General features: G+C 39.2%; 1 protein-coding gene across 2 annotated transcripts in view; it reads right to left on the minus strand.

Moving 5' to 3' along the window:
• The window catches only part of LOC122564342 (protein Jumonji-like), a 438,171-nt gene that overhangs the window by 131,597 nt on the left and 290,940 nt on the right, over positions 1-15,634 (minus strand). For both annotated transcript variants that reach the window (XM_043719074.1, XM_043719075.1), the window contains one exon: positions 6,348-6,517. In XM_043719074.1, the coding sequence (XP_043575009.1) occupies positions 6,348-6,517 (170 nt within the window). The remainder of the gene's footprint in view (positions 1-6,347; positions 6,518-15,634) is intronic.

Below are 15,634 nucleotides of genomic sequence, written 5' to 3' on the forward strand. Positions count from 1 at the left end.
GAAGAGCGCCTCATCTTCCGCCTAGGAACCCTCCAACCACAAGGGATGAACTCAGATTTCTCCAGTTTCATTTCCCCTCCCCCCAACCTGTCTCAGTCCCAACCCTCGAACTCAGCACCGCCTTCCTAACCTACAATCTTCTTCCTGACCTCTCCGCCTCCACCCCCACTCTGGCCTATCACCCTCACCTTGACCTCATTCCACCTATCGCATTTCCAACGCCCCTCCCCCAAGTCTCCCCTCCCTACCTTTTATCTTAGCCTGCTGGACACACTTTCCTCATTCCTGAAGAAGGGCTCATGCCCGATACGTCGATTCTCCTGCTCCTTGGATGCTGCCTGATCTGCTGCGCTTTTCCAGCAACACATTTTCAGCCAAAATAGTATTACGTCTACTAAAAGTGTGATTTTTAAAAACCTTTCTTCTTCTGGTTCTTACAGTGCAGTATGACTAAAGACCACTTCCACAACTGCCAGCATTTTTGCCCAAACTAACCTGCACTCCAGGCCAGGAAGGAGTCAGGCACATTGCATCTTTCTGACTGCTCTCATTTTGTTTTAACTTGCCACCTTATATTTTCAGCGAATTTGTATCTGTTACATTTAGTCTCGTCATTAATATACATTTAAAAACAGCTAATTCTGTGCCTCACTAGTTACAGCCTGCCAACTCTACACTATCCAGTTTAGTCCTTGTTTTCAGTCCAGTAACCTATCCTTAACCCATGATGACATATTACCTGCAATCCCATTCCATACATTTAATCCGTGCTAATAAATTACAATTCTCATGAGCCCCAATTTGAAACAATAATCTTTTACATGATGTTATTGAATACTTTTTGAAAATCTAAATAAACAAAATCCATTTGCACCCACTTAGCCACCTTACTAGTTCCATCCTCAAAAACAATCTACTATCTGTCCAATACTGTTTTTATTTATGAAGGGAAAAGAGAGTACTAGAAACATTCAGCAGGTCAAGTGGCATCAGTGGAGAGTGAGAGAGACAATGTTAAATGTTTCAGGCCAAGATCTCTCATCAGCATATTTCAAAGCCACTTACAAAATGGTTAAATAGTTTTCAAAATTTTTGCTGGCTCTATTCGCAAGAAGAAATATGTTAAATATTCTGATGCCTAATATATCGTCAGACTGTCAATCTTAAAATATGGATACTTTTCTGTATCCCTATTTTCTTCCTGAAAAAAAAGGCCTTTTACGTTACAGGATACCACGAGGCTTAATCCGCTTGGTTCTGCTGCAAGGAATTAATATAAACTACAGTTCAGAGCAGTAATGTAAAATCAGAAAAAACAGTAGCAGCACATAGGGCAGCACGGTGGCACAGTGGTTAGCACTGCTGCCTCACAGCACCAGAGACCCGGGTTCAATTCCCGCCTCAGGCGACTGACTGTGTGGAGTTTGCACGTTCTCCCAGTGTCTGCGTGGGTTTCCTCCGGGTGCTCCGGTTTCCTCCCACAGTCCAAAGATGTGCAGGTTAGGTGGATTGGCCATGCTAAATTGCCCGTAGTGTTAGGTAAGGGGTAAATGTAGGGATATGGGTGGGTTGCGCTTCGGCGGGGCAGTGTGGACTTGTTGGGCCGAAGGGCCTGTTTCCACACTGTAATGTAATGTAATGTAATGTAATTATTCATTTTCTTAAATTGAGATATTATTCAAAGGCAACCACAAAGTTGACAGATTGCAAAATATAACATTTGATAAAATTTCCCAGCTTTCTTATTTTTCGTCCAAGATCTGTTTGGCAACCTAAAGGGAGGAAATACTTGGTAAAATGATGACACACAAAACTAATTATTACAACTACAGTGAATTAGTGTCAACTGTAAAGTACAACTGGAGAAAGTTTGAAAACTCAGCCATTGATATGAAATCTATTTCTCTCCCAGCATTATTGCAACAGTATGATAGTAAACTAAAACAGAAAGCAAATGCTAGTCAGCATTTAGTTGCAAAAGTTAGCAATACTGCCACTCAATTCCGTAAAACATAATTTCCCTACAATTACATAATACAAATATAACTACATGTAACAAAATAAAGTCCATCAAACAAATTACCTTCTTTTCCCACAGAGAAACTGTAGTCAACGGTCGAATGTATTTAAAGAAGATTTTTAAGCATAATCAATGCCTTTGGTTGTATTTCCTGACTCACCAGGAATAATCAAAGCCATTACGTACAAAATTTAAAGTATGGACTATTATAACTGGGTAATTCTGGCAACTGCAATTACCTCCCAAATTAGAAGTTAATGACTGTTGTTTCTCTACAGCAATTGTCTGTACAATAAAATCTTCTTGCAACACAATCATGCCATAAGACTCGTGTACTTTTGAGGAAGCTCTTGCATTGCTCGACTATTTCAAAATCAAGGTTATAATTGCCTACTTCTCAAATTTACTGATGTGAGGATGCTTAGTACACAAGATCTGGACTCCATTCGTTTGCTTCATGATTTTGGTATGCTTATTAAACAGAGATACCATGCTAGAGAATTGAATCATGTTCATTACAGGAACCCGGTAACTGTACAAATTACTTTCCATCAGACAAGGCTTAGCAGTGTACACACAGTGTAGAGCTATCCCTACAACAGTATAATTTCATTTATTAGTTCCGAGACAGGTACTCATGTGACTGGGCCAATGTTGTCTATTTCATATGCTGCAAGCAAAGATGCCTTGAGGTAAGATACATTGGCAAGATCAAACAAACGCTAGGACAATGGATGAATGGACACCACACAACAATCGCCAGACAAGAACGTTCCCTCACAGTCGGGGAACACTTCAGCAGTTAAGAACATTCAGCCTTGATGACCATCAGGTGACCATCCTCCAAGGTGGACTTCGGGATACGCAACAACGCAGAGTAACCCAGCAAAAGCTGATAGCCAAGTTTGGTACCCATAAGGATGGCCCCAACGGAGATCTTGGGTTTTTGCCACACTATAGGTGACCCCACTACACTATACACACACACACACTCTTACACACTATTACACTCACACACACCCTCTCTCATACACACACACATTCTCTCACAGGCATACAATCAATCAGTCACACTCGCACACATACTCTCATTCTCACTCTTATATGCACGCACACACACACACAAATCTATGGGGTGAATTTGCATTTGCAGATTTGTATTTGCAGATACATTCTATTTTGTTCGAAAAGCACATAAGCTGTAGACAGTCAGTCCACGTGACATTTTATAAATTCCTACTTTGGAAATAGAACCAGTCTGGCTCAAGGTTGGAATTCAGACAGACTCTAAGCTCAGACTTTTAATGCATTGTCTGAGCCGAGATGTCACTTTTTAAAAATCTCGGGAATGTGACTTGAAAGAAACTCTGGGATCAATACATATTAATCAATCAAAACCTGCATTCCCATTCTAAGTGATTAAAGACTTTTCAGCAATCTAGGTTTGTTCAATAAGTCACATCAGTTGTATGATACTTTGGTCTTTTACTATAAATTGCGTCCTATGATTCTGCCCCACTAGCTAACGGAAGGAGGAGCAATGCTCCAAAAGCTTGTACTTCCAAATAAACCTGTTGGATTATAACCTGGCGTTGTGTGATTTTTTAACTTTGTGCACTCCAGCATCTCCACTTCATTTAATATATAATTCATATGACAAACACTGAGGAATGCTGGAGAACAGCTTCAAAACAAACTGGCACCTTAAAATGCAACATATAAAAACAACTGAGTACAATTCTAGAACATCGGCCATAACTCCAAAATTACGAGTAAGTTGAAGGCCATCTTATTACACTGGATTTCAGGATTCATTAGTGTTTGTGGAGCGCATTGTGTCTTTAAATTTCTGCTTTCGGTAGTTCCTGAACAGAAGTAATCTGGGCAATTATAATAATCAAGAATCAAGTTTTTGCCAGGTGGATGGGGTTACATTCATCTTTTTGATCTCTGGGCTTGATGGAAGGCAATTAACAAATCACTTTGTATTTCAGTAACATAGGAAACTATTGAATTAATACAAGGTGAATAGGTAGAGATCCGAAACACTAACTTATTTTCTCTCTCCAAAGATGTTGCCAGCTCCACTCAGTATTTCCAGCAATTTTTGTTTTATGGTATTTATTTTATTCCAGACTGTACCTGCTCAGAGATATTAAAGTAGTCCTAGTCCAAGTGCTAGTCCCTTCCTCCTTTTTGCACCACAAATAATCTAAGATGATAACTCTATGCATATGATCACAGAATTCCAGCATAAGTGGATGGCAACATAATACATGTAAGAGTTAGAAGTACAGAGGAGGTGGTAGACCCGCCTAGTACATTTTAAGCAATGAGAGCTGGGGTTCACAAAACTGACCGCTTGCACCGAAAGTGGGAATTAGCCATGTCTATGATTGAGTAATTTCTTGTCATCCATCGAAATACTGATTTTATAAATCATGTTGAATTACCATCTGTGACAAACAGTTGTTCTCCTCTTTAGTACCAATGAGGTTATTCCATTGTAACATGTTAAGTCAATTACCTAATTTCTAGTCTGTTAAAGTAATTAATTGTTGAAGCAAATTCTGATTTGACATTTCAAAATGCTTTTGGAATATAAATAATTATATTCTGATATTAGTTACCTATGATACAAACTACTCATGGCAAGTAACTTTGTTGGTAGAAAGAAAATATGCTGAGCTATTACCAAATTCCTGAAAAAATAACAATGTTTTAATAAAGTTTAAAATATTGCAAACTTTAAACACTTGTGTTTTGGACTCACTTTCTAATTTAGGGCGAATGGATTATTTCTGAATTCTTTCAAACAAACCTGGGTGCTTTAGCTGTTAAAAGGTCTGTGGGAGGCAGGATGGGGTACAGGTTATTTTAGAGTCATACAGCATGGGAACAGACCCTTCAGCCCAACCAGTCCATGCTGACCATAATCCCAAACTAAACTAGTCCTTCTTGCCTGCACTTGGCTTATATTCCTCCAAACATTTACTTCACATACGTTACCAAATATCTTTTAAACATTGTAATTATACACGCATCCATCACATCCTCTGGACGTTCATTCCACACACAAACCACTGAGTAAAAAAATGCTCCTTATGTCTTTAAATCTTTCTCTTCTCACCTTAACAATATGTCCGCTAGGCTTGAAATCCCCCATTCTAGAGAAAAGATACCTGCTATTCACCATATCTATACCCTCATGATTTTAGGCGTTGGTAAAAGATATTCATACCTAGAAACAATTACTTTAGCACCTAAGCTAACAGAGATGGAAATGTGTTGCTGGAAAAGCGCAGTAGGTCAGGCAGCATCTAGGGAAAAGGAGAATCGACGTTTCGGGCATTAGCCCTTCTTCAGTGGACTAACTATTAATTCTCCAAGTGACGAGAAGGAGTTTGCAAATGGTGATAATGTCTATTTAAATTCCAAGGTAGAATGGATTTGGGGATGCAGAGAATAGTTATTTAACATTTCTGTCTGGAAAGAAGACCCATGTGGTTCATATTGCTATGGAGATGGGTTTTGAGGGGAAGAATCCAAAGGCAGCCATTGAAAGACTGGATTACAGGTTTTCCTGAAGTTATCACTGAGTCTCAAACACAGGTAGTGTGAAGGAATCTGGAGTGTATGTTGGCAGAGAAATAAAGGCAGCCAGTCTCTTTTATTCATCATGCAGAATACAGATTAGAGCGTGTGTATAGTATGAACAGTCCACGTTCATGAGCGTTTAAATGAAACTGGAAGATTTGCTTAGTTTTGCTGGAGGCTAAGAATCATCTCAGATTGTTTATAGAGAATTGAGTGTTCACTTTAAAAGGATGGAACAAGAATAACCATGCATTGCTGCTTTAGAAGTTAATAGGAAAACTTTTCTGTAACTTACAGTACAATCTACCTGCTAAACAGTGTCATGACAATGTTGCTTTTAGGAGAAAGTGAGGACTGCAGACACTGGAGATCAGAGTCAAGAGTGTGGTGCTGGAAAAGCACAGCAGGTCAGGCAGCATCCGAGAAGCAGGAGAGTCGACGTTTCGGGCATAAGCCGTTCATCAGGGCTTATGCCCGAAATGTCGACTCTCCTGCTCCTCGGATGCTGCCTAACCTGCTGTGCTTTTCCAGCACCACACTCTTGACAATGTTGCTTTTAGCTTGCCTATCACAGTAAAACTTTTAAAGCTTAATCTTGTTATGTGAGCCTTTCAGACTAGAAATTCAAACATCTAAAAGTAATTTCTTTCTAGGGAAGTGTAACAAAAATTGAGAAGTATATAATCTCTAATCACATTGTTGATCGATAGAAAATGACTATTAAGCATACCTCTAAGGCAAAGAAAAGTTAAGAAATCTTCTGTTTTGGGCTTTCGTTTTGAAAGATCAATAATCTGCGTTGCAGGTGGTGGCAAGACTGGATCCACCATCTTGACTGGGGTTGTGCTGGGGGAGTTGGGCTGTGACTGGGCAAATTTCCTTTGTGCTTGCAGTCTCGGCCTGGAACAAAAGACAAAAGATCTACTTAAAAACGTTTGCCAGATGTGTTTTAAATAGTATTTAAAAAATAGGAATAATAAAATTATACAATAACATTTTTGTTTCTGCAGTCAGAAACTGTACCTCAACTTAAGAGTATTTACACTTAGTCACTATTCTGAACAATCAGCACCTTGTTTCTTATGTAAAATAAGCTGTTGCTCCCTTTGAAATTTGGCTTCAACAGCATGCCTCTTTTCAGCAATACTCAAGTGACAGAAGTCAGTCCATGCAGTTATCATATTAGTTAGAACAAAGAACTGTACAACACAGGAACGGGCCCTTCAGCTGACAATGTTGTGCCTAAACATGACACCAAATTAAACTAATCCCTCCTGCCTGCCCTTGATCCATATCCCTCTATTCCTTGCATATTCATGCACTTATCCAAAAGTTTCTTAAATGCCCTTATTGTATCTGCCTCTATCATTACCCCTGGCAGCATGTTCCATACTCTTACCACTCTGTTTAAAAAAAACCTTGCTCCTCAGATACAGAGATATACAGCACAGAATCCTTCAATCAGATTCGTCCATGCCAACTAGATATCCTAAATTAATCCAGTTCCATTTGCCAGCACTTGACCCATAACCCTCTAAACACTTGCTGCTCATATTCCCATCCAGATGTCTTTTAAATATTGCAACTGTACCAGTCACTTCCTCTGACAGCTCATTCTATACATGCACTAGTCACTGCATGAAAAAGTTGCCCCTAATTTTCTTTTTAAATCTTTTACCTTTCACCTTAAACCTATGTCCTCTAGTTCTGGACTCCCCCACCCAGGGAAAAGACCTTATCTATTTACTCTATCCATGTCCCTCATGATTTTATAAACCTCTGCAGGTCTCCTTTGAACTTTCCATCTCTCACCTTATGCCCCATAGGTTTAGACATTTCAATTCCAGAAAAAAGATACCAACTTTCAACACTATCTATGCATCTCAGTTTTATAGACCTCAGCCTCCACTGCTCCAGAGAAAACAAGTTTTTCTAGCCTCTCCTTATAGCTCACACCCTCTAATCCAGGCAGCATCCTGCTAAACCTTTTCTGCACCCTCTCCAAAGCCTCCACGTCCTTCCTATAATGTGGCGACCAGAATGGAACAAGTCTAAGTGTGGCCAAACCAAAGTCTTATAAAGCTGCAACATGAAACCCTGACTCTTGTACTCCATTTTCTGACCGTTAAATGCAAGCATGTCATACACCTTCTTCATCATCCTATTTACTTGCCACTTTCCTGAAGCTACGGACTTGGACTGCAAGATCCCTACATGAGGAGTCAAAATGAGAATTTTTATGGTGTCAGCATTAAACACCTAGCCTAGATACAGCAGCGCTGTCCAGTAAAAACTGCCGACCAGTCATAAATTGGTCACACTATTTTAGCTACACACACTAACTTCAGTATCATGCACTTTCACTTTATTTATATTCATAAAATATAGTTAGATTGGCAACATACCTACCAAAATTCACTTACCACAAGATCAAAAACAACCTGTCCACTGGATCAAAGAACAGGAACATGCCCTTTGGCCCACCAGGCCTGAAATGACAAAAGTCACCTTGCTAAACTGAAAACCATTTGCCTCAATGCAATCCATGTCTCTGTTCCTTGCCTATTCACATGTCTGTCAAAATGCCTCTTAAACACTGCTTTTGTATCTGCTATACCACCTTCCCAGGCAGCACATTCCAGGCACTTACCACCCTCTGTACAAAAACATTATTTTGCATTTTGCCACTTTACCAAAAAACTTAAAAGTCAAACTGTACCTGCCAAGTGAGCACAAGGTCGAGAATCACATTGCATCATTGCACTTTTCTTTAATTTACCAGAAAGAAATGTATTTAGCCTAAAATGAGTAAATATATTGAAAGAGACTGGTACAATTCAGCTAGATAGGAATTGCTTTCCACGTTGCTTTAATTGCCAAGGGCATAGTTTTAACCATTACCGAGAACTCATCGAGAACTGAGATGAAATAAACCAAATCCTTTCAACATCAGAACTATCCAGTGAGGAGTCTTATTCCATTAGTTTGAGTTCGATTTGAACTCAGGTCTTTAAGGTGAATAAATAAATAAATAAATACCGTCCATTCAATGCTCAACCTCAACACAAAAATAAGGTTAAAACTTAAAAAGGGGTCAGAAATGTAAATTTAAGAAAAGCTGCTTCATGAATCCAACAGTCTACATGTTAGAAGGACCAAACATGGTTGTGATAAAAATTGCATCTTTGAGGAGACAGTTCATTTTTTAAATTAAAAGTTAACCTCGACACAAGTTTTTTTTTTAAATATGAAAGGGCTATGATGAGGGGAACTAAATTAGCACAACACTGCCGTTTTAAAGATTAGATACCTTTACAGTGCTCATTAGTTAAACTATTTTTTTCCTTACTCAGCTATTCAGCAAAGGATCTTATCTAAATTTTGCCTGTTGTACTTCAGTAGTAAAGCAAGTGCATGCTGAAACAATAGAAAAATGAGAATCAAGACTAGTTTCAAATACCAGAGATGACATCAATAGAGAACAGCCTTGTATATTGGATAAACTTCTCTCAAGAAAATTTAAATGAAAAATTCAAGCTACCGTCCATTCAATGCTCAACCTCAACACAAAAATCACAATGATGGCAAATAGTTCAAAAAAGCACTGAATGGGTGTGTAAAGAAATAAAGTTGATTAGATTAGATTAGATTACTTACAGTGTGGAAACAGGCCCTTCGGCCCAACAAGTCCACACCGACCCGCCGAAGCGTAACCCACCCATACCCCTACATTTACCCCTTTACCTAACACTACGGGCAATTTAGCATGGCCAATTCACCTGACTTGCACATCTTTGGAGTGTGGGAGGAAACCGGAGCACCCGGAGGAAACCCACGCAGACACGGGGAGAATGTGCAAACTCCACACAGTCAGTCGCCTGAGGCGGGAATTGAACCCGGGTCTCTGGCGCTGCGAGGCAGCAGTGCTAACCACTGTGCCACCGTGCCGCCCACGAATTATGTAAATAATTGAGATTTATTTGCAGCCTTACCAGACAAATCTTGGGCAAACACAATGCATTGAAACCAATCCAAATTACCTATTACAGTAAGCACTCGGAAAACAGTATCCACATACAGACCCATGGAGAATTACAATGTACAAACAAGAGCTTCCTTTTGGGTGACCACCTAAACAAAATGGTCATGAGAAAGGTACAATCTATTTTAGTGTTGCCTTTAGGATGGCAAGTTATAATTGTGTGTATTTTTGAGTACATGTTTTAGAAGTCTTGTTTTTACATAATTAGTCTTCCACCTGAATATAGTTTCATTTCAGTCAAGTACTTAGTTCTGTTATGTAATCAAGGAATGCTGAACTATCATATTACAGCAAAGCATAGCAAAAAGCTTAATAGCTGTAATCATCTAAGGTGGGCTACAAGGTGAACTAACAGTAGTAAGTTTAAATTATTTTTCTTCAAAAGGAAACAGATACGGTTCATAAACATATTTGCCTTTGTCTACTCCTTGGATTGCATGCAAGGAACAACTGGCCACATAGATGTTCTCTAGTACTCTGCTGTGTAAATGACTTCCTGTGCTAAGTTGAAGAAAAAAAAATTATGACACTGAAAAGTCAGATAATGATCAGCTGTAATAACATACATTGTTAAATAGTTTGCCAATAAGCCCAGACATAGAGATCTTTTTGGGCAAGATACTGGATGATTTCCAGAACTAGCAGCACTACCATACCAGCAGCAAGGACCAAGAGGGATGGAAGAACAAAGCAGAGAACAGTGAGAGAAAAAGGGGAATGCAACCATTATGTGGTGGGGTTGGAGAGCAGACTGTTGAAGAGAAACTTAATGCCAATATCTTCTGACCAGGTGGTTTTCTATTCCGAACCTTAAGATCATTAGTACCCTAATCAAAATCCCCAATGCAATATTATGTGCTCATTATAAATCTTACACGGACCAATATACTATTGATTAGTCACAGCATCAAAAGATTATATTTTTTTGAACGCTAAAACTGCTGCATGCCTTTTCCTCAGGAGTATTGCAAATATCTACAGTCAAGAACGTGGTGTTGAAAAAGCACAGCAGGTCAGGCAGCATCCAAGGAGCAGGAGAATCGACATTTTGGGCAGAAGCCCTTCATCAGGAATGAGGCCTCATTTGACGTTTCGGGCATAAGCCCTTTATCAGGATTCTCTTGCTCCTCGGATGCTGCCTGACCTGCTGTGCTTTTCCAGCACCACTCTCGACTCTGATCTCCAGCATCTGCGGTCCTAAACTTTCTCCCTACAAATATCTACATCATGGTTTTTAGAATATAATTTCTAAATATTAAGAATTAAAATGTAACTGTAGAAAATGAGATAAATGTAACTAAAACAAGTTTGGAACCTATTGCACAAATAAAAAGAGTTGGGGCCACGTTGCCTTAAGAATCAGAAACTTTAAGATAATTAAAACGGTGGGATGTAGAGATTGCCAGAATACCTCAAAAAAAAAGGCATATCAAAAGGTGACCTATATTTGATTAGTGAAATCAGAATACAGGTGGACTTGTTGGGTTGAAGGGCTTGTTTCCACGCTGTAAGTACTCTAATAAAACAAATACAGGCAGGTCCCCCAATTGCAAACACGTTCCATTCTCTTAAGTCCGTTCACAAGTCTAACAGTTTGCAAATTGATTTGCACGTAAGTTGGACACAATTAATGACAATATAAAATAGCTGCTCTTTAAGTATAGGAAACATTTGTATGTCAGGGGTCAGGTGTTCATAAATGGAGGACCACCTACAAAAGACAAAGAGTTTGAAGGCAGCAGGCTGGTTTATTCACAGCTAGAAATCCGAGACAACTACAAAGCTTGTAATCCAGAGGAGAAAGTGAGGTCTGCAGATGCTGGAGATCAAAGTTGAAACTTTATTGCTGGAACAGCACAGCAGGTCAGGCAGCATCCAGGGAACAGGAGATTCGACGTTTCGGGCACAGGCCCTTCTTCAGGAATGAGCAGAGAGTGTTCAGCAGGAGAAGATAAAAGGTAGGGAGGAGGGACTTGGAGGAGGGGCGTTGGAAATGTGATAGGTGGAAAGAGGTCAAGGTGAGGGTGATAGGTCGGAGTAGGATGGAGCTCTTTCCACCTATCACATTTCCAACGCCCCTCCTCCAAGTCCCTCCTCCCTACCTTTTATCTTCTCCTGCTGAACACTCTCTGCTCATTCCTGAAGAAGGGCCTGTGCCCGAAACGTCGAATCTCCTGTTCCCTGGATGCTGCCTGACCTGCTGTGCTGTTCCAGCAATAAAGTTTCAACTTTGATATCCAAATGAATCCAACAAGAACTGGACCAAGCATATGTGGTACTCATAATCTTCTTCATCCTAAGTATACGCATGATTTTACTACAACTGCTAAGTATTTCATCAGTAATATTTTCAGCAACATAACACAAAACATCGCAGATAAGAAAAACTGCAGCATATTAACATGCCAAATTTCCCCTAAAGTAAATGCATTAAAATTCCATCTCCTACTCCGACCTATCACCCTCACCTTGACCTCTTTCCACCTATCACATTTCCAACGCCCCTCCTCCAAGTCCCTCCTCCCTACCTTTTATCTTCTCCTGCTGAACACTCTCTGCTCATTCCTGAAGAAGGGCCTGTGCCCGAAACGTCGAATCTCCTGTTCCCTGGATGCTGCCTGACCTGCTGTGCTGTTCCAGCAATAAAGTTTCAACTTGTAATCCAGACGAATGCTTTGGAAGCTGGAGATGGATATTCTTAACAACCATTCAGTAAACCCTGACAGCTAACAAAGGAGTCAAATGATATCTGGCATACGGTGGAAAATGGAGTTAAGGCAAGGCCACAATCTGATCATCAATGATTTTAATAACATACAAAACAGATGAACATAGAAACAAGGAACATGAATGGGCCAGTCAGTCCTTTGAGCCTGTTCCATCATTCAGTAAGAGCATGGCTAATCTGTATTTAACCTAAACTCCACATTTGTGCATATCCTTGATAATCTTTCATCCCTTTCGCAATCAAGAACCTGTCTATATCTGTGTTAAAAACAAAGATTCTGCATCCAGCACCTTTTAGGAAGGGGACTCCAAAGACTCTCCAAAATATTTCCTCCTCTCTCTCAAAGAAATGAACCCCCATCTTCAAACGGTGACCCTTATTTCTAGATTCTCCCACAAAATGAAACATTCTCACCCAGTTAAGTGCCCTCAGGATCTTGCAGGTTTCAATTAAGTCACCTATGACATTTTTTTAATATTCTAGAGGACACAGGTCTAGCTTGCCCAGCTTTTTCTCTGAAAGCAATCTATTCATTCCAATATTAGTCTAGTAAACCTTCTCTGCATCACTTAAATGGCGAAGCAGGTGTAAGGGACTAGATGATCTACTCCTGCTCCTATTCCTTACATTCAAATGAATGGTTGCAAAATACATTTACATCATCACATCAAAAAATAAAATATAATAATGGGGCAATTGACTAACAGTCAATTTGAGGATGACCTCAAGCAGGCTAGGTTGTCATGGAGCTGAGCGAATCGTAAAAAGCTTCCCCAGTTTTAAATTATCTGGGTGCTTGCTGAGATTTTGGACCCAATATGATTCAGAAAAAGGACAGGCCTAAAGTAAATAACTGTTGGATCGATTTACACTAAACACAGTAATACAGTATCATCACTGACTGCATGGATGATAGGCATGGCTGAATTTCAATTTGAATCATCTGAGTGAACAGAAGTTGGAAGACTGTCTAATGCAAAGTTAATGGGGAGTCTCGGTGTATTATTGCAAAAGTAACGAACCAACTGAATTAGTTTGAAAGTAAATGGAAAAGGATGCAGAAGATAAGGCTGAGATTTCAACAGTCACAATACAAAAATCAAAGTTTTACTTCTGAAAATTGCTGGAGCCAAGGAGAATTCTCCAGAGGATGGCAACATAATAATGGAAATACAAATTAAACCTGTGTGCAGCACATAATCGACAAGTGTTTGATATACTAGAACATTTTTGTTATCAAAGTGGAAACATGTGGTATAGTTTTATTGGTTAAACAAGATATTTGGATTTCTTTAACATGTTAAAGTTTCCTAACGAGATGGAGATTGCCAAATCAGGAATGCTAAAGCGTGCTTTTCTACATTTAGAGAAGCTAACGAAGTTGAGAATACCAACTAAAGTGAGTCAATTCATAATTCTGATGACTGAATGTGTTCAACCACTTCGCAGTCCCATCACAACTGCTAATCAGCACAGAAAATATAACAGCCCCATTGAATTGCCTGAATTTTCGTAAATTAATAGAAATTATTAAATGTAGAAACTACGCATCCACTTAATGTGATGTACATTCACAAACTAATAATCAAATAAACGGAAGAATAAAATGTACAAACCAGCTGCATTTAATGAAAGGTTATATGATGCTCTGCAGAGCTTGGCACCAACTCAATTAATGACTTACTATAAATTAGTAAACTATAGCAACCACATCTAGAGATTTCATCAAGTTGAAAATGCAATAGATTCAGTATCAGTTCATAACTTTATCAGTATTGTAGCAACATCATTGTAATTAGAAAGATTTTATTTACACAATAGTGCCTTCTACTTTCTCACCCTCCCTCTCAGGAGTCAAAAATACACAGGTTAAAGAGCCTTCCCAAGTGACATTAAAGTATCAATTTTAATTGTCCGAAAGTATGAAAATGATATGTCTATAATAGACCCAGGTGTTGATAGCACTCCTTGCTTGCTTTGCAAGGTGGTGGATCAAGGTCTCATCCAGGATGAGCACATAGTTTACGCTGACAAACCAATGTGTGATGATGATGCTCCTTTAAAAAGTTTATGTTGTCCTTGGTTTTTTTCAAAAGGGATTGTAAAAGGCAGGGGTTCTGATTTGTCTGGGAAAAGCACATTTTGATTATGGCTAATAAATACTGCCTAAGGCAACAATCAGGGAAACCGGCAGTTAGGCTTTTCAAGAAGACTTGTACAATGAAAGGGGAGCAGCCAGTTCACCCAGTTCAGGGATTTTTCTATTTTGGTTTAGTTTTAGCTGGGGACATAGAGAACAGAGAAAATGGAAAGAGGTTCCATGCTTCAGCAAATGATCCCTGGCTGTTCTTTTCTCTCTGACCTAAGTCTGAATTTATATTTTTGTTAAGGGCATGTTTATAGGATATTGTAGGAAATCTGAACAACTCTTTGATAAGTTGCGGGGGATATCGGTTGGGTTTTCAAATCGTTGTTATTCTAAATTCTATTTTCTTTCGTTTGTGTTTCCTTTGGTGTTATGTAAATAAATTCTGTTTTACTTGAAGCAAAGTGGTTTGACCAGCTGCATCACTCCTGGGGTCTCCACCTTACATTTGCTTAAAACATCTAAAAATATTAGGGTCTGAGTTACCAGGGGTAATTAGTTTTGAGGGGTCTGGCCTGGTTCATAACCACTGTGGCATTAAGAGAGGACTGCAAGGTTGGCAGTAGGTGTTACAATGAACAGACCTTGAGAGGTACCAATAATATGGGAAACACTGAAGATCAGAGGCATCTTGGTGTGTGTGCATCAGAATAGATATATAAAGTGGTTAAGGAGGCTTATAGGATACTTGTCTTTATTAGCTATGGGTTAACAGGTGACCATGATTTCAAATAATCACAGTAGTGGCAGCATTTTAGGACTAGTGACCTCTGTAAGTTTTAAGCTAAACATGAATAAGGACAAAAGTGCTACGGTCAAAAGTAGGAAATTAGGGGAAGGCTAACTACCACAATATTAGGCAGGAACTGAGGAAAATAGATTGGGTGCAGCTATTTGAGGGTAAATTCACATCTGCCTTGTGGGAATCTTTAAAAAGGCAGTTGATTAGAGTTCAGGACCAGCATGCTCCTGTGAAAAAGAAGAATAAGAATGGTAAGATTCAGAAAGCCTGAATGACAAGAGAAATTGAAAATTTGTCAAATCAAATCCAAAAAAAGAAAAAGGAGGCATACATAAGGTTCAGGAAATTGAAGATATACA

The sequence above is a fragment of the Chiloscyllium plagiosum genome, chromosome 29 (assembly GCF_004010195.1).
Source record: "Chiloscyllium plagiosum isolate BGI_BamShark_2017 chromosome 29, ASM401019v2, whole genome shotgun sequence".
NCBI classification, from domain to species: domain Eukaryota; kingdom Metazoa; phylum Chordata; class Chondrichthyes; order Orectolobiformes; family Hemiscylliidae; genus Chiloscyllium; species Chiloscyllium plagiosum.